Raw genomic sequence first — 17,986 nt, 5'->3', positions numbered from 1 at the left:
CCCTTGCTGCAGGTAGCCTTCATCTTCAGCTGTGTGGTCTACGGCACAAGCTACCGGTCCATGAGCTCCATGGCAAAGCCGTCTTTCACAGATGATGGCAGCCTTGCCGACGGGGGAATTGACCTGAATATGGAGCAGGGGATGGCAGAGTGAGTGTCCACACGAGCCCAGGTGAGCAGGACCTGCTGCCTGAGCGTGTGCGCAGAGCCAGGAGGCTCGTGGGGGAGAGCCCAGACCTTGGCTCCCACCTTGGCTGGCCCACACGTATGAGGGGAGCTGGGGTTGTTTCATCTGAGAATCATAGAATCACAGGCTGGTTTGCATTGGAAAGGCCCTAACGATCATGCAGTTCCAAACTCCTGCCATGGGCAGCGACACCTTCCACTAGACCACGTTGCCCACAGCTCCATCCAGCCTGGCCTTGAACACTGCCAGGGATGGGGCAGCCACAGCTTCTCTGGGCAATCTGTGCCAGGGCCTCACCACCCTCACAGTAGAACTTCTCCCTTGTTATCTGAATGCTTGGCCTGGCGTGTACTAGTCACTAGCCACTAGTATGGGTATGTCAGCCTGGAACAGTCACTGTCTGAAGGGCTGAGGCACATGGGTAAGAGATCCCAAATGGCTCAGCTGGAGCAGCTTGCAGCCGTCTTTCAGTGCAGGAACAGTGCTAATACTGTGCACACTTCTGCAACACGCAGATACATACATTCCTTTTTTAAACCAGCACTGCAGGTAGTGCTTGACAGAGCAGAAAGGCTGCTAGTTACTCCATCTTGGCTGCAAACTGGCTGCATCTAGAACTGTTCTACACACTAAAAGCCCTCCCCTCTGCCTTAGAATCATAGAACCCCAGACTGGTTTAGGTAGGAAGGGACCTTAAAGCTCATGCAGTTCCAACCCCCTGCCACGGGCAGGGACACCTTCCACTAGAGCAGGTTGCTCCAAGCCCTGTCTAACCTGGCCTTTACCAGCTTCTTTCACTTCCTCAGCCTTTTCTTCTCCCTTTGCTTGTGAATGCCTCATGTCTGTCTGCAGACAGCACCAAGTGATTGCCAGTCCAGCGTTCTTCGCAGTGCTCCAACTCTTGACCAAACTGCACATAACGACAATTCCTGCAGAGCTCTGTTACATAAAATAAGGAGACAACGGTAATGAAGCAGCAGGAACAGTTTCTAGATTTATGTGTTTTCCAACAGTTGGCCTCAAAGTAGTTACAGGAAACTGCCACGCAGTTGTGGACATGTGGCTTTGCTCTCTGTGTCCCTGTCCTCAGCCTCCATCTGCTGGCCCACCTTCTGCTGGGGTTCTTAAGTGTGTGCTGAGTGAGCTACCTGGAGTCCTTGGCCCCTTCCCTCTCATGTCCCTTGGCTTATGATTTCAGGTTTACCTCCATCTTCACACTTGCTGCCAGGCTTTTCAAGAAGCACAGCAGGGCTGTGCTTCCAGCTGAGCCTGCTGCGTCACGTCAGTTTCCTCATGCTGGGAGGGCCATCTACTGAGTAGTACACTTCTATTTTTCTTAACATGAGTTTTGTTCCTGCAGGCAGCAGGTGTTACCAGCAGGCAGACCTGCTTGTGCAGCACAGAACCTGTTGTCTGCACAGAATGAGCTGTCATCTTTCTTTTTGTTAGTGGAATAGTAGATTTGCTGCCTGCAGCCAGAGTGACTTGGGTGCCTGGTGTAACAGCCAAGCAATGAAGTGGCCAGGAAGAGGGAGTTATTTCTAGTGTGACTTGTGAACTAGGTGCTTTGTGCCTTCTTCATCCTATAGTGATTTTTCTTTCCTGGTGGTCAGCTGAGCATTTTTCTCCCATTTTACACTGTTCTGGCTCAACCTGGTCTAATGGAAGGTGTCCCTGCCCATGGAGGAGGTTGGAACTGGATGAGTGTTAAGGTCCCTTGCAACCCAAAATCAGTCTGGGATTCTGTTTTGGATACTTTTTTTGTGAATGACACCATGGGACAGTTGAATAAGGAAAACACAGAAGTTTGGTGTCATCTGGGGTATCTTGGTTGAGGTAGGTGCCTTTGGGAGATGTGTAAGGCACCAAGGCAGGGTGGGTGCCCTGGTACCTGCCCCACGCAGATGAATGATGGTGCTGTCAGGGGAAATGACTGACAGGAGCTGGCAATGGATCCTGTTACCTGCTGTGAAAAGGTGACAAGTACGGGGGCACTGAGGTTTTTCTGCCTGAGCAGTTGGGGTGAGTTTTATAACACGTTAAAATTAATTGATCCTTGTCCAAGGCATGGGCTGTGCAAAGCACAGGGGAGGCTGAGCTGTCAAAACAAAAGCTGTACAGCCCAAGTTCCCATCCTTACCCTGTGCCTTTGTACCTGTGCAGAGCCCTCAGCCCTGAGAGTTTAACCCTGCTGGTACATCAGCATAAAGTGTTAACACACTCAGTGCTCCTCCCATTGACTCTGTCCGTTTGTCAGCTCTAAATTGCCACTTTGGGGATGGTGGAACCACTCTGGGCTAGTGGTTACTTCCAGAACACAGGGGATGTTTTCCTGCCTCTCACCTGAGTGTGCTGCAGCAGATGAAATTGTGCTTTTTTGGAGCTGCTTCTGTAACGCTGTGGATTTGGTGGTGTTTGCCTCCTGCTGTCTGTAACTGAAGCAGATCTTTGTGTTGCTCTGGGGTTGAGGAGGGCGGCCTTGCTGGTCTCTAGGAAAGCTGGGTTCCGTGGGAGCTCTGCCATCATCCCTCTGTCCTCTGGTGATACACGAGATTTCTGCACCTCATTGGTTGTGGAGCGGTTGTGGTGCATTTTGCAGTGTCTTGAGCCTGATGATGGTGTCCCAGCCTGAACCAGCTGTTTGGTCACTTTGCTGTGCTGCCCAGAATGAGACAAGCTATTTGATTATTTTGCCTTTGTCTTCTTGACTCCATTCTTGGATGTGGCTTGAGCATTTCCTACTCCGACAGATAATGATTTAATGGGAGTGAAACAGTTGGTGTTTTCTAACCCACCATGACACTTCCCATGACTCCTGTTGAAAAAACTAATACCTGCTCACCTCTCCTGGTTGTCAGGTGCCCTGAGAGCAGTGGTTGAAGTGTGAGCAGCTTGTTCCCCTCTGTAACTGCTCTTGGCTCTGCCTCAGGCTGGTGTAGAAGACCCCAGGGTTGGATAAGCAGGAGGGGAGAGGGTGCCATCTCGCTGTAGCTCACGTTGCAGGCCATGGTGTGCTTGTCCATGCAGTACCCCCGAGCCCTTTGCTGACTCCGAGTGTCTGTTAAGTGTCATGGGGAAGATGCATGCTTCTTTTCAGTGCAGTCAGCCATGAGCATCTCAGCTTCATGCCATGATGTGTGTCAAATCAGCAGGCACTGGATTCTGCTTCATGATGTGGGGGAGGTGGTTTTGTTGCTGATTTCCACCCCCCTGCATTCCTCAGCTTTCTCAATGCCCTTTTCAGAGGAAGCCTGGCTCTTTAACTCATCAATTTATTTTTGTTGTTTACTGCTCTGATTCTTTTAGATTACGCTGTGTGGCCAAGCAGAGCCTCAACGGGTGGGCAGAGCTGCTCCTCGGAGGCAGCGCGAACAGGCTGTGGTGCTGGAGGAGCTGCTGTGTGCAGCAGAGACTGGAATAGAAGGTTCATGTTTTGCTTTTCTTCCCTCAGGCACCTCAAGGATGTGATCCTGCTGACAGCCATAGTCCAAGTACTGAGCTGCTTCTCGCTCTACCTCTGGTACTTCTGGCTCTTGGTAAGCCCCTGTGATTGTCCGTGTTGCTCTACATTGTCCCTGCCTTCAAGACTGAGAACATTATTTATCCATTTCATTTCAGTGACCTGTTTCAGGCCAAAACTATTTTCTGATAAACTTTTTAATCTCCTTGTCAAATCTTGTTAAAATGAGTCCCTACAAGGGAAAGAAGTCCTGATCCCTCTGGATCTGGCTTGCCCTGGTCTTTCTCTCTGGTCCTGTGAAAGCGCAGCAAGAAACATGAGGTGGATCAAAGCCATCTTTGTGTGTAGAGCCTTTTTGTGACTGTGACAAACAGACTGTGTTTCTTGTTTGGTTTTCTCAGTCATTCACCAGCACAGGCTGAGGCTGGGAACTGCTGGACACTGGGCTGCTTGTTAGATAAAACACTGTAGGCTTTGATTTCCCCTTAACACACCAGACTCTTTCTACTCCTAACACATTTGTCATGTGCCTATAGCTAAAACTGCTTTTGCAGAAGATGAGAAAATTTTCAGTTAGTTAAAAAATCCCAGATTTTCTTTGAATATATCCCACAAAGGTACCTAAGGCAATGTTATAGTAGTTCCAGACTGGTTTGTGTTGGAAGTAACCTTAAAGCTCATCCAGTTCCAGCCCCCTGCCATGGGCAGGGCACCTGCCACCAGACCAGGTTGCTCCAAGCCCTGTCCAACCTAGCCTTGAACACTGCCAGGGATGGGGCAGCCACAGCTTCTCTGGGCAGCACGTGCCAGTGAATCTTTGAAAACTTACCTCTTTTCACTCTGTACTCGAATGTTCCTTTCTAACTGGCCTGGCAGAGGGCAGCCTAGACTCTGACTATCCCCTGGAGACCATCTGGATCACATTTGTTTAATTCAGAGAAATGTGGGTGTGTTTTCTGAAGGAGGGGGAAGCAGAATGGTTAAGCAGTTGGAGTTAATTCAGACCTGATGCTGGGCTTTCCATATACACAGCTTAAGTGCTGGATACATATGCAAGTTCTTAAACTGTATGAAATCAGGCCATTTATATTGGATGCCTGCTTTTGATTTCTGTGCATCCTGTGATCCAGCCTGTTGAGATACTCCAGCTCCTTTGTCTTCCTCAGTGGGAGCAGCCCCAGTGCGACTGAGTTTGTGCCACGTGTGTGTTGCAGGCTCCGGGGCGCGCTCTCTACCTGCTGTGGGTGAACATCCTGGGGCCCTGGTTTACAGCTGAGTCTTCACCCACCAGCCAGGAACCAAATGAGAAGAAGCAACGCCGCCAAGAACGCCGCCAGATGAAGCGCTTCTAGCCCTGCTGGGGAGAAAGATTAACACTTTGCCTCATCTCCATACTGTTATTTCATCAGGGATTGCGACCTAAACCATTGCAGTAGCTACGTTGCCCTCTGTTATTACTGCCATTCTGCTAGAAAGGCCGCAAGAGTCTTCCCTTGGTTCTTAGCACCGCAAGAGTCTTCCCTTGGTTGGTTCTTAGTGCCACAAGAGTCTTCCCTTGGTTGGTTCTTAGTGCCAGTTGAGGCCTTACTCCTCAGGATGATGAGGGTGGTGATGCTGGGGTGTGTGTCTGAACCTTTTTAAAGCAGCGCTGCGTCACGTTTGAGGTTGGAGATGGCAACGTTGGAAGAAATAGCACATTAAAGAGCAGATTCTTAACTGACCTTGCTGGCAGTGTGTTCAGACAGGGGAGCTGTTATAAACACCAGTGTGATACTGGAGACCTGGACCAGAGGGAAGCAAAATCCTCTCCAGTACAAGTGGTCTTATCCCTTCCCAAGCTTGCTCTGTGCTGCATCTGCACCTTGCAGAGGGGCTGCAGCTCTCCTGCCAGACGCGGAGTGTTGGGCAGCTGGGCATGCTGTGAACTGGGCTCGTAGTCAAACCTGGAGTTTTTGCGATTGAGCCTGAGCTTCCTGGAGCTGCAAATCGGCCTGGGCTCCCTTTGCAGGAGTGCGGTGGGATGAAAGGTGACAAGAAGCTAAAACCAAATCTGTGCTTTTTTGTTTTCTAAACAAAAGGGCCCTCCTATGGGTGGCATAACCGCAGCAGAGATCACATGTTAAGAGACCAGGAGCAGTGCAGAGGCAGCTTCTGCTTTTGCCTGCTGTGATTTATTCATGTCCCTGCCCACTTGTTGTTTTACACAGTCTGGTGAACCCATCCTGCTCCTGACGCAGCAGCTTGGGGCTGTGCAGCTTTGCTTGCATGCAGCCTGGCTTCATGACCTTTTGCCCACATAGTGTTTCCATTACATCAGTTTTATTACATGCTTTTTCCTAACAACATGCCCAATGCCCACCCCGAGTCCTCATAGCCAGGCAGTGGCTGCAGGGCGATGGCTAATGGTGGGCAAATACCTGGGGTGCAGAGCAGGGATTTGGAGGGGTTAAAGTCCTTACTGCTGCATGAGGGAAGGAATAGGGAGGGGGAACACATGCATGGGGTGATCAGTGGGTATGGGCCAGCCCTTATTCCCTGCCAGCACAGCCCAGAGCCCCGAGCCCTGAGTAGATGCCCCTCACTCTGCTGGGAGCACCCCATGTACCTTAAGGACATCCCCCCCACTACAACTGCCCTGCATAGCATCGACTGGTGTGCCAGCACATGCTACAGATTTGCCCTTGCTCCCTCTGAACCCCCTTCTCCAGCTCCCCAGAGCCACGTGAAACCACACAGCCATCCCCACAAGTGCAGAGGGGATGGTGTGGGGGACACGACAGATCAACACGAACCACACTGGTGCTACCCTACACAGCAGAACATGCACATCAGCCACCTGGGTGCAGGGGGAAGCCCAGGCTCTGCCCACTCCTCCAGGCTCCAGTCCCAATACGTATCACATAAATCTCAGCAGTTACACCCTTGGGGTGCTGGCTGTGGAGGATTGCTGCCCCTCAGTCAGGCAGCAGCTGCTCCAGCTCCTCCTCATTCAGACCGTTGGTGGTGACAATGTGGTCCAGCTGCTTCATGTACCGCTCCAGGTCCTGCATGAAATGGGGGATGCGGGCTTTCTCCAGGACCCCAAATTTTTTCAGCCGATTCACATCTTCATAGGAGACCTGATGGGAAGCAGGGAGATGGTCTCAGCACCCCACATCTCATCCCAAACCGTGCCAAGAAAGGTGTCTGTCCCAGCCCTGCAGCCCACCAGGGATGGGGTAGCCACAGCTTCTCTGGGCAACCTGTGCCAGGGCCTCAGCACCCTCACAGGGAAGAACTTCTTCCCAAGATCTCACCTCAGTGTACGCTCTGTCAGGTTAAAGCCATTCCCCCTTGTCCTGTCCCTACAGGCCCTTGTCCAAAGACCCTCTCCTGGTTTCTTGTAGCCCTTTTAGGCATTGAAAGCTGCTCTAAGGTCTCCCCAGAGCCTCCTCTTCTCCAGGCTGAACAAGCCCAGCTCTCAGCCTATCTCCATAGGCTGGGACAGGGCTCTGTGATCAGAGCCCTGGCTGTTACCTTTCCAAGTGCAGCCAGCAGCGGGAAGTCGATGGTCTGCCGATGGCGCAGGATGCGGAGAATCCCGTCCAGGTAGACCTGGTCCTTACTGAAACAGCCTGGAAGAGCAGGAGAGGCTGGGGAGCAGGAGCCTGACTTCCCACCACCCTCCACTCAACCCAACACCTGCTGACTGCTATAACCAGAGCAATGGCACTGCGCTAAGGTGATACGAGTGTGCCAGGGCTCTGGTGTTGCATGTCCATGGCCAGGACCACTGGGTCCCAAAGGATGAGCACTGAGGAGCAGCACCGGTGACCATGGAGGCAGCCAGGAGCAGTGAGAGCCCCAAACCTCTCCCTGGGGTGTTTTCACCCTTCCTCCCAATTATTTGTCATTTTTCTTTGCAGCCTGCCTGCTTTATTACTTTACTCCCGGTCAGCTTTGTGTCAGTTCCAATCTACATTCCCTAGAAAGCAGTCATTAAAAAACAGCCCATTAAACAAAACAAGAAGAAAGCTTAATAACCTTAAACACTTCATAATTTTAAATGCTAAAACCTGACATTACATCTTCCTCCTTATGATTTTTTTCCATTTCTTACCATTCCAATTTTTACCATTTTTTTACCTTTAACATTTTTTTCATGGTAATACAAAGGCAAGAATGTAAGTTGTGTCCAGAAATGCTCATTTTATCTCTTTTGGCTGCTGCTTTCTTTGTGCAAGTCACTCCCATCAGACTGGAACCACCTGATGGGAATGGGGAGCAATATGGGGTGGGCAAAGCCATCCTTTCCAAGGATGGCATGGCTACAAGATCAGCAATGCTTAACCCACCCAGGAGCAAAACAAACCCACCACTGGTTTTTCTTTTAAAAAGAATACAAAATCCCTTCCAAACCCTGAAGGCTTTGTACCCCCTGAGCATTACCTGGCTGTGAGGTGTCAGTCTGGCCCCGCTTCGCTCGCACACAGTATTCCCACCGGATACTGGCATCCTGGACATACTGCTCCAGATCCTGGAAGAGGGCGGAGAAGGAGAGGTGGCTGGCGCGCTCAATGGTGTAGTAGAGCAGGGCTGCCCGCCACAGGAAGGGCTGCTTGCGGAAGAGGACGCTGTGCAGGCTGGCCAAGCCTTCCTCCGTGGGGTTGGCAGGCTTCAGGCTGTACTGCTTGCGGCCCTCAGAGCTGTGCCAGGGTTGGCGGGTGTTGTTCAGCCCCCGGATATAGTGGGTGCCTGGGGAGGAGGGTGGGAGTGAGCACCAACGTCCACAGCCTCCAGAAAGCTCAACTCCACCACCCTTTGCCAAGTCACACCCATGGGTACTGGCTCCAGTCCTGGCTGGAGATGTTGCCATGGGACATCTGCTAGTTCTGCTGACAGGCAGGCACATGGGTATGTAGGTGGGTGTTTGATGCCCACTGGCCCCGCATGCAGAGAAGGACCCAGTGGCCTCATCCCCTTCCAAAACCTGCCTCCAGGATGCCTCATTGCAGGACCCAGTGGGTACCACCTTGCCTGTAGTCCTCCCCGCTCCCAGGCTGTTACCAGCCAGAGGATGCTCACAGCATCACCCCTGCTCTGACCGTCACCCACAGCCACTGTGCTGCTGACCGATCTCGTGGCGCAGCATCCCCTCCAGCCAGTGCTGCCGGGCTCCGGCCAGGTTGATGGCCAGTGTCGGCCGGCTGTCCTCCACCATCATCACCGCCTGGGACAGGAGGTTGTCAGTGAGCTGCACCACCACCTGCAGAAGAAAGAGGCAACCACCATCAGACTGCTGCAGGAGGAGATGCTCAGCAGGGTCTTGGCTCCAAGCAAAAGCTGATGGGTGTGGATGATCAGAAAAAAGTCACCAACACTGTGACCTGCACCGCTGCACCATCACCAGCGTGTGCTACAGCTCCTCAGAGAAACCACAAGCAGAAGGAGCAGGCAGGGAGGGCGCTGAAAGGAAAGAGATGATCCCACAGGGAGATAACTCCTTTATCTCTTTACAGCCTACTCCAACATCCCTCTGGTTCTAGCATTCCCTGCCCCCCAGCTTGTTCCTATGGGCTTTTATGTCCATAGTTTTATGTCCACACTGATGGCCATCCTTGAGACCTACCTGGTCCCACTCCTGCATCCCCACTAGCAGTGGGATGGTGCAGTAAAATCAGACACCAGAACAACCAACAGCACCTGCTTTGTTGTTGGTCCAACCTCTAGACCCCCAATAAACACCCCATGAGAGAGAACCAAGGCTCTGGCTCCATTTTCACGGACTCTCCTGTGGATTCTCCCTTTCAAAGCTCCAAGACAGGAGCAGTGAGGACAGATCTATACCAGCCCAGCCTTGCAGAAGGATCTGCATGTGCCCACTGCAGTTCACAGCAGGGACAGGCAACGCATGCACAGGACTGGTGAGTATCTTTACAAAGAAAATATCAACTATTTTGGGAAGTGATGGAGCCAGGACAGCTGCTCTATGTTAACAGGAGGTAATGTGCCAGCCAAGCAGCACTTTCCGACCACCCAACTTCAGACCTGCAGCAACTGGAAGCCACAACATCAGCAGAGGAGGCAGCCCCTGCATTGGAGGTTTGCTCAGGACATCCCAATTTCATCTCAGAATTCTTCCCCCACATACACATTAACTCTAAACCCCATCTGTTATTGCACAGCTGACATCGTTCAGATTGAAAACATGCACACACATTGCTACAGGACAATTCTTTGCATTTTAAAACAAAAACAAAAGAGGAGACTGGATGGGTTTGCTTTAACTCACATTTATTGTTATGCCAAGCTGCTCATGAAAACTGAAGTGCAACAGAACAGAGCAGAGTCTACTACTCGGCAAACAAACTGGTATCAAACACAGTGCAATTACTTACCTGGATTGAAACATACCAGCGTGAAGGAGAATCCCTCCACCTCTGAGAAAAGACTTGTCAGTTCACTTCGGACTTGTGCACACTCTTGAGCTTCGTTTCTGCTCCAGTAAGTAGGACAAAACATGTAAGGATGCAGTTTTGCTGCCCTCTCCCATGTCCTGCCATGGACCTTGGTGACCTGGGATAAACTGAGGCAGGGAACTGATGCAGAGTAAAACTGGTTTTATGCTCTAGGTTCATTTCCAGCAAGATCATCACCAGCAGCCTCATGAGTTCTCATGGGGGCTTTTGGTGAGGAGAAGACTTCTGGAAGCAGCAGCAGCTTCTGTTGTCAGCAATGATAGGCAGGGAAGATTACAGCTTTCACCATAAGCAGAATTAAAGAGGCAGGAATGAGCCAGCTTTTGGTATGATTTTAACCAATTCCCATCTCGTAGATCAGCTCCATGTGATGGGAATACACCCTGGACATCTGACATGGCAATCCCAAATGCCACTAGTGGAGGCTAAAATCCTGGGATGCAGGAGGGGAGAGCCAGGGGACAGAGTTTAAACCAAAACAAAGAATCATGGAATCCCAGCCTGGTTTGGGCTGGAAGGGACCTCAAGGCTCACACAGTTCCAACCCCCTTCCACTAGACCAGGTTGCTCCAAGCCCTGTCCAACCTGGCCTTGAATGTGGATTGGGCATCTTGGTCCTCCTGAGCCTTTCCTTAGGACAGAAGGGATTTCTGCAAATTTCTTCCATCCCTGGCAGTGTGCAAGGCCAGGCTGGATGGAGTCTTGGGCAACCTGGTCTAGTGGAAGGGGTCCATACATGGCAGGGGGTTGGAACTGGATGATCTTAAGGTCCTTTCCAACCCAAACCACTCTGTGATTCTGTGATGACTTTTTAGAGGCACTGGCTTGTGTTCTTTTTTCTTTTCCCCTTTTTTGACAATGCAGTGATACATTTTTCTCACTAAACAGAGGTGCCGAGAGTCCTCCCATGCAGAGCCAGCTGTCGGGAGCGATGGGAAGGGACTCTCCACAGCTTTGCATGCTCCCACGAAACAGTCTGCAGCTCTTCTCCAGCTGCAGCTACCCATCCGCCCACTGAGCAGCTCCATTTGCTTTATCTTGGGACACTCCAGCTTTGCAGATGCTGTTACAACAGGGTCTGCAACTTCAGCCAAAGTCCTATTCCTGGAGCAGCAATGGCAGCTCTCCATGTTTGTGACCTATATCGAGCTGAGCAGGATCTCCAGTGCATCCTCATGGTCCATGAAGCTTCTGCTCAGGTTTTGGGGATGCAGTGGAGAAAGAGCTTGGAGAAAGAGCTTGTTCCCAGATGGAAGACTGCTGATGGCACCGGGGCATAGGCTCCTGCCTCCCCCCAGCTCCCTGGAACTGCTCAGGACCTCGCGTGCCAGAAAAGTTCCAGCAATGAACAGCTTGGAGGTGGAGGGGCAACCAGAATGGGATCCCCTATGATGCCAGCTACCACTATTGAACTAACATCACTTTCTAACCCCAGGGATTGCCACACAGCACTTACCAAAGAGGCCAGGGGTTTCTCTGCTGCAAGCTGGCAGCTCCCTGAAATCCATATGGAGACCTCTGAGCTCCAGCAGCACCAGAATGGTTCTGAGCCAGAGAAAAGCAGAAGAGCTTCAGGATCTGCAGCTTGGACCCTGACAAAGCAGCTTTTGAAGACGCCAAGTTAATTATTGTGCAAATACTTACCCATGAGTACGCTGCCTGCAGAAGTGGGATCCTGCCTTCACCGATGGACGCTGAGGACAAAGGGCAGCTGCCTGCAGTGAGTGCCACCAGCCTGGCCATGCTGCCTGCACTGATTGAGTGTCATCAGTGTAGTCATGGTGCCTGCAGTGAATGAGTCTCACCGGCGCGGCCATGCTGCCTGCAGTGAGTGAGTGTCACTGGCCTGGCCACACTGCCTGCAGTGAGTGAGTGTCACTGGTGCAGCATGCTGCCTGCAGGCAGCTGGCACATCAGTGGGCCAGTCTGGGGCTAACACAACTGTCCCTGCTAGAGTTTCTCCGTCATCTCAAGAAAGCCATCACAATTCATACGTGTCAGGGAAGCAAACAGCCTGGGGCACAGCAGGTGGAAATCAGGAATCACAGATAGAGGCATGGAGTTCGGGGATACGTGTCTGAAACCACCCCGCTCCCTGGCAGGGTGTTAAATTATCAGTGACACAGAAGTTTCAGTGTGTTTTTGTCCAGTACAAGGCACGAGCTTGGCCAACATTGCTGTACCAAGAGCACATAAAACCCTTCTCTCTTCCCTGCCCCAGACCAACTCAGCAAAATTCCTAATGGGTAACAATGAATATATCAATGCTTTAAGGGTTTTAAAAGTACTTATCAAAAATTCTGGATAAAGTAGCATGAATCTCACACGCTGGTGTGCAAATGTAATTACTGAACCTCGCATTCCTTTGAGCAAAGCGAAAGTTACACAGGGCTGGAAGCCAGTTGTACACCAACATGTAAGGGAAAAGATGTCTTTCTGCCCAGCCATAGCATAATTTGGGTTAGATGAATGGAGAAGAGGGGAATAGCTGAATTTAGTCAATAAAATCAAGAGATAGACCACAACAAGCAAGTCATAAGTGCAGATCTGTAAGATGGGCCAGCTGCTAGGCTGGGTACTGGAACTGGTTCTGGGTACTAAAAGGCAGCTGAATTAGAAGCATAGAATCCCAGACTGGTTTGGGTTGAAAGGGACCTTAAAGCTCACCCAGTTCCAATGCCTTGCCATGGGCAGGGGCACCTTCCACTAGACCAGGTTGCTCCAAGCCCCATTCAACCTGGCCTTGAACATTGCCAGGGATGGGGCATTGTAGGAAGAGATTTGCAGAAATCCCTTCTATCCTAAGCAAAGGCTCAGGAGGACCAAGGTGCACAATCCACATCCCAGGGACACCCTCAGGAGGGATCAGGGCAAACCAAGGGGTCTGGCGGAGGAACGTCCCCTGGCCAGATAGGACCTCAGGAACTGTTCCCTCCTGCATGAAATATGCTGGGTAGCACCAAGCAAGTTGGTGCTTCAGAGAAATGCTTGTGAATGACCCTGTTTAGAGATGGAGGTGAAAAATCAGAGCTAGGAAGAACAGCCTGGCCAAAAGGTGAGGAAGCCCCCATGCCAGCCAGCACTGCATGGCCTCCTGCCCTGCGGCCAACAGCCTAAGGCAGCACCAAGAGCCGAAAGAAGCAAAGCCAGGTCCAGAAATCCTTCTCAGTGCTTGAACCCAGGACGGTGGAAGCGTTCTGACCACACCTTGCTGGTAGAAGGGGGAAAAAACGCCACTTAACCAAAGCTGCAGAACATCCCACACTGGATGCTTTTGGGGTCACTGGGAAACCAGATGAAGAGACGCTGAACTTCTCCCCTTGCTCCATCCCACATGGCTACTGTCATATGTGCCCAGGTATTTCCCAGCCTTAAAACCAAAGGGTGGATTTTCAAAGTGCCATAACCCAGTGCACCCCACAGGAAATCTCTCCCCTGCCTTTGCTTTTGGCTATGTCAGTGAAGGCAGCTGTTGGAGATGTTTGCCATACCACTGCTAACAGCAGGAGATGACTTCCTGATGGTAATTGATACCTCATGCAAGCAGCAAAAAGCTCCTTGCACGGTCATGCAGACAAGCAGAAGCTCCTCTCTCTACCTCTCAAGCATAAAAGGGAGATATAGCGAAAAGATAACGGGAAATTGACAGGGAACCAGCACCCACGTCCTAGCACCAGGGTAGAGCAAATACAGCCAGCATGGAAAGGACACCACATATGGACAGGCCACTATGACAGAAGAAAGATTTCCTCTTTGTACTCACAACATTTCTTCTTAATGAGTCCTTTTTATCAGAAACTAAATATTTGTATTTTACAAGCAATGAAGCAGGGACACAGATTACCTCTCCCACACAGCCTTCCTTCTGCATGTACTTTCGGATCACAGACCAGATCTGGCATTTGCTCAGAAGCCTCCCACCAGTGGCAACTTCGAAGCTCTCATAGGTCCCATACTTCTCCAGGACAGCACGAATGATCCTGATTGCCTGTGGCACAGAGAAAGGAAACATCAGTGCAAACACTCGCCTGTTTATAAACACATCTTAGAATCTCTTGTGCCATAAAACCCAGCAGAGATAATCCCACTGTGAAAGTGAGACTTGGTTTTGCAGTATCTAAAGACCCAAGGAGACTGAGCCAGTTGTAGGTGGCCACCAGGACAGATGGACACTCAGTGCAAACAGCATGACCCACAGGATATTCTTGCCGGTTTTTATTACCCTTGCAAGCATGTGGTGTGGGAACAGGGCAAAGCAGAAGTGAAACAGCATTGCCACATGCTGCCTCAGGAGGTTAAAGCCAGGATTATCTTTGTATTTTCTCCTTTCAGTTCTCCTTTCCAACCCGAGTGCTTGCACAAAGAGGTCCAGCTTATCAGCTTGCTTTTTTATCCAAGAGTTTCGCAGAGTCATAGAACAGTTTGCGTTGGAAGGGACCTTCAAAGTTCATCTAGTCCAACCCTGTGCAATGAGCAGGGACATCTTCAACTAGATCAGGTTGATCAATTAGATCATTTCTCACTGCAGGGCTGGACTGCAAGCCCAGCAGCAATACTGCTTCCGCCTCTTCAGACAGGGTTCTGGGCACAACCAGCCTGCTGCACACCAACAGCCTTCTCACCTTGGTTAGAAGCAGCATGTGCCATTTTATTAGTATTAACACTTATGTAGAGTCTATAAAATAAGAGCATTTAACAGCATGTTTCCTTCCCCAAAAGGGAGTTTTCATTGTAGACATTTTCAAGCAATGACTTTCTCCAGCCTACTCATACATATTGCAAAGCAGATAATGATGACTTTGAACCACTCCTAGAGTTTTTCCAGCAGTTTTATTGCATCTGTAAACCTGGCTGAGCTGCTGCTGAGCTTCCCAGGCCAAGGCTTCTGCTCCTGAATGGTGCCTGTTTACCTTCCTCCTGCTGAGCATAGAATCATCAAGTCGTATTACCAACCAGGCTGGAAAAGACCTTTAAAATCATCAAGGTTCCCCAGCACTGCCAAAACCACCACTAAACCATGCCACTAAAGGCCTCGTCTACATGGTTTGTGACCCCAGCTTTGCTCTCATATGGGCTCCAGGCAGCACCTGGAGCCCTGCAGAAGAGGTCCCATCCCCTCCTTCATCCTTTAAGATCACTCAGGATCAGGAGATAGGTGCTCGGCACCACCTCAGCACTCAAACCATCCAACACCCAATTAGAGGGGCTACATGGTCTGTGCATGGTGAGTAGCCTCCTCCACTCCAGAAGGTCCTGACTTTCCTTGCCTGAACAGTCTTCCCTGCACAGCTGTTTTTTATTCTCCAGTCACTTACTGTATGAGAAGTTGTGCAGATTTTTGTGTTGCTGGGGTTTTTATGGTTGGTTTTGGTGGGGGTTTTTTTTGGTCTGTTTTTTTTTTATTTCATTCACTGAACTATCAGGATGGTTTTTGCAGCACCACAAGGTACCTCCTGCTGACAGCAGCAGAAAAAGGATCATTTCTTCCTCCCACCTCTGCTCAGACACTGCTCTCTCCTCCCGGGGGACCTAAAGCACCGAGCCAAGAGAAACCCAGCACAGCTGGTGCCTAGGAGTAGGATGACCAAAGAACTCCAGCTTGTCCTGGCAAGCAAAATTCCTAGGATCCCAAGTTCAGCATTCTGAGAGGCACAGAGCGTCCCTTGGGCAGCCTGAAATCACGCACCCACCATATGCAGTGGGATAAATCCTCCAGCCCCAGCTTTGTGCTGGTGCTCCTCATGATCCCATGACAAACCAGAGATGTGATCTCCAGGGTGATGAGCCCTGGTTTATTCCCCCCTTCTTCAACCCTCTCCCTGAGGCATGTGTAGAGGAGGTGGTGGAGCAGTGAGCTGGAAGCAGGGAGATAGTGTTCGTTTCATAGAATCCCAGACTGGTTTGGGTTGGAAGGGACCTCAAAGCTCACCCAGTTCCAACCCCCTGCCATGGGCAGGGACACCTTCCACTAGACCACGTTGCTCCAAGCCCCATCCAAGCCGGCCTTGAACACTGTCAGGGATGGGGCAGCCACGTCTGGCGCAGCCACGTCTTCTCTGGGCAACCTGTGCCAGGGCCTCACCACCCTCACAGGGAAGAGTTTCTGTCTAAGAGCTCATCTCAATCTCCCCTCTGTCAGGTTAAAGCCATTCCCCCTTGTCCTGTCCCTCCAGGCCCTTGTCCAAAACCCCTCTCTAGGTTTCTTGTAGCCCCTTTAGGCACTGGATGCTGCTCTAAGGTCTCCCCTTAAGAAGCCTTCTCTTCTGCAGGCTGAACAAGCCCAGCTCTCTCAGCCTGTCTCCAAGCAGAGATGCTCCAGCCCTTACAGCATCTCCATGGCCTCCTCTAGATTTGTCCCTCTTGTGTTGTTGTTCCCAGAGCTCTTGTCCAAGGATGCTGGCTTGGCAAAATGTCTCATTTATTTAAGCTCCATAATTAATGCAGGTTTTTTAAAATAAAAGCAGTTTGTAGCTAATAGCTGGCAAGGAAAAAGGTTTACCAAAATAAAAGAGACTGGAAGGAGGTCACTTTGGAGGGTATGAGCAAAGGAACAGTGACATGAGAACTGTCTCATTGCACTGTTAGTGGAGAACTTGGAAAAACACTGGTAGAAACTCAACACTTCACATCTTTTGCAAACGATTTCAGGCTCCAGCATGAGACTGTTCACGGTGGTTAGGAACATTTAACTTCATCTTTTACTGTATTATAAGTCAAAAAGATAAAGCAAGTGGGGAAATAGCTCTGAACAACTCATTTTACCACATTACTCAGAGAGTGAAAAGCACTTAAACGCAGGAAGAAAACACTCAAAAGCCACCAAGGTCTTGATGGCAGTCAGAGCATCTCCCCTGCCACAGCACCACTGGCACCAATTTACCCAGGGAAGATGCACTGGAAATGACTAAGTGCTTAGAAACCTGGCTATAGGAAACACCTGAATCATCTGGATAATAATTCAGGCAGAGATGTAGGAAGCAATGGAAAAATACGTACATACTCAAAAAACCACAATAAATAAATTGGTGAAGCAGTTGTTATTTGAAACACCAGATGTAAGCTCCAACTTGGAGGTGGAAAGAAAAGCCTCTGGGGTGCAAGAATGAACTTAGGGTATGAATGAACTTACCTGCTCCTGCAGATGCAACTAAAAGGGGTCTGTGTGGTGGAAAGGATGCCCTTGCAAAGGTGGGGTGCCCTGCCGAGGAGTGAACTAGTTCTGGGGTATGCTCCAAGCACAGAGTGAAGGAATAGAGCAGTTTCATTCCTTGCCTGCACCCAGGAAGGCTCATGTGTGGGAAGAGCATCAGGATTGCTCCTGCCTGTGCACTCCCAGTGCTGTTTGCTCCCTGCATCCACACGTCACTACTACCTCTAGCAGAGAGCTTGTTGGAAGTATTTCAGTAGCGTACAAGCAACAGGTACAGTTAAGCAAAATAATACAGCCTCCTTAAGTGGCATCTACACCAACTAATGCCATTACTGACCACATCTGGTGATGCCTTAAGGATGCCACCCCACCAGGCAACCTTGAGGACTCCAGAAAACAAGCCAGACTTCACCTTCAGGATAAGGACCACTTCCCACGTGGTCACCCATGCGCTCCAGCTTCTCAGCTGCTATTTCTACAGCAACAAGTGTTAAATAAAACCACAAAACTAGTATCAGCAAGGTGTCCCTGATGGAGCACCAACTCCTAACCACTGCCATGCACCCATAAGCATGAGCCAGGCTGGTGCTGGTGGCACCACCTACGCCCACCACGGTTCCTGCAGGCAGGTTTGGCACCTGGAGTTTAATAAATCACGGGGTAAGGGCGCTGCAGGCAGGATGTGAGAGGTGTTAAGAACCGGGAGGGAAAGCGGGCAGCCAGGTTCCACAT

The 17,986-nt window shown here is 50.6% G+C and overlaps 2 protein-coding genes across 2 annotated transcripts; one reads left to right on the top strand and one right to left on the bottom strand.

The window, feature by feature from the left end:
* Nucleotides 1-12: 12 nt before the first annotated feature.
* TMEM208 (transmembrane protein 208) lies at nt 13-4,998 on the top strand (the record flags this gene model as incomplete). Its single annotated transcript, XM_010012128.1, has 3 exons — nt 13-149; nt 3,638-3,722; nt 4,861-4,998. Coding segments are annotated over 3 exons (360 nt in total), but the record flags the coding sequence as incomplete, so codon positions are not given.
* A 1,602-nt stretch (nt 4,999-6,600) lies between these two features.
* Nucleotides 6,601-14,132, bottom strand: LOC104399671 (uncharacterized protein KIAA0895-like; the record flags this gene model as incomplete). The annotated part of the gene is made up of 5 exons (XM_010012127.1): nt 6,601-6,765; nt 7,163-7,260; nt 8,075-8,380; nt 8,759-8,891; nt 13,949-14,132. Coding segments are annotated over 5 exons (886 nt in total), but the record flags the coding sequence as incomplete, so codon positions are not given.
* Between the last annotated feature and the right edge of the window lie 3,854 nt (nt 14,133-17,986).

Source organism: Nestor notabilis, unplaced genomic scaffold, assembly GCF_000696875.1.
Source record: "Nestor notabilis isolate BGI_N333 unplaced genomic scaffold, ASM69687v1 scaffold15143, whole genome shotgun sequence".
Classification (NCBI taxonomy): domain Eukaryota; kingdom Metazoa; phylum Chordata; class Aves; order Psittaciformes; family Psittacidae; genus Nestor; species Nestor notabilis.
The sequence above is the reverse complement of the archived record's forward strand: the minus strand, read 5'-3'. Positions and strand labels throughout refer to the sequence as shown.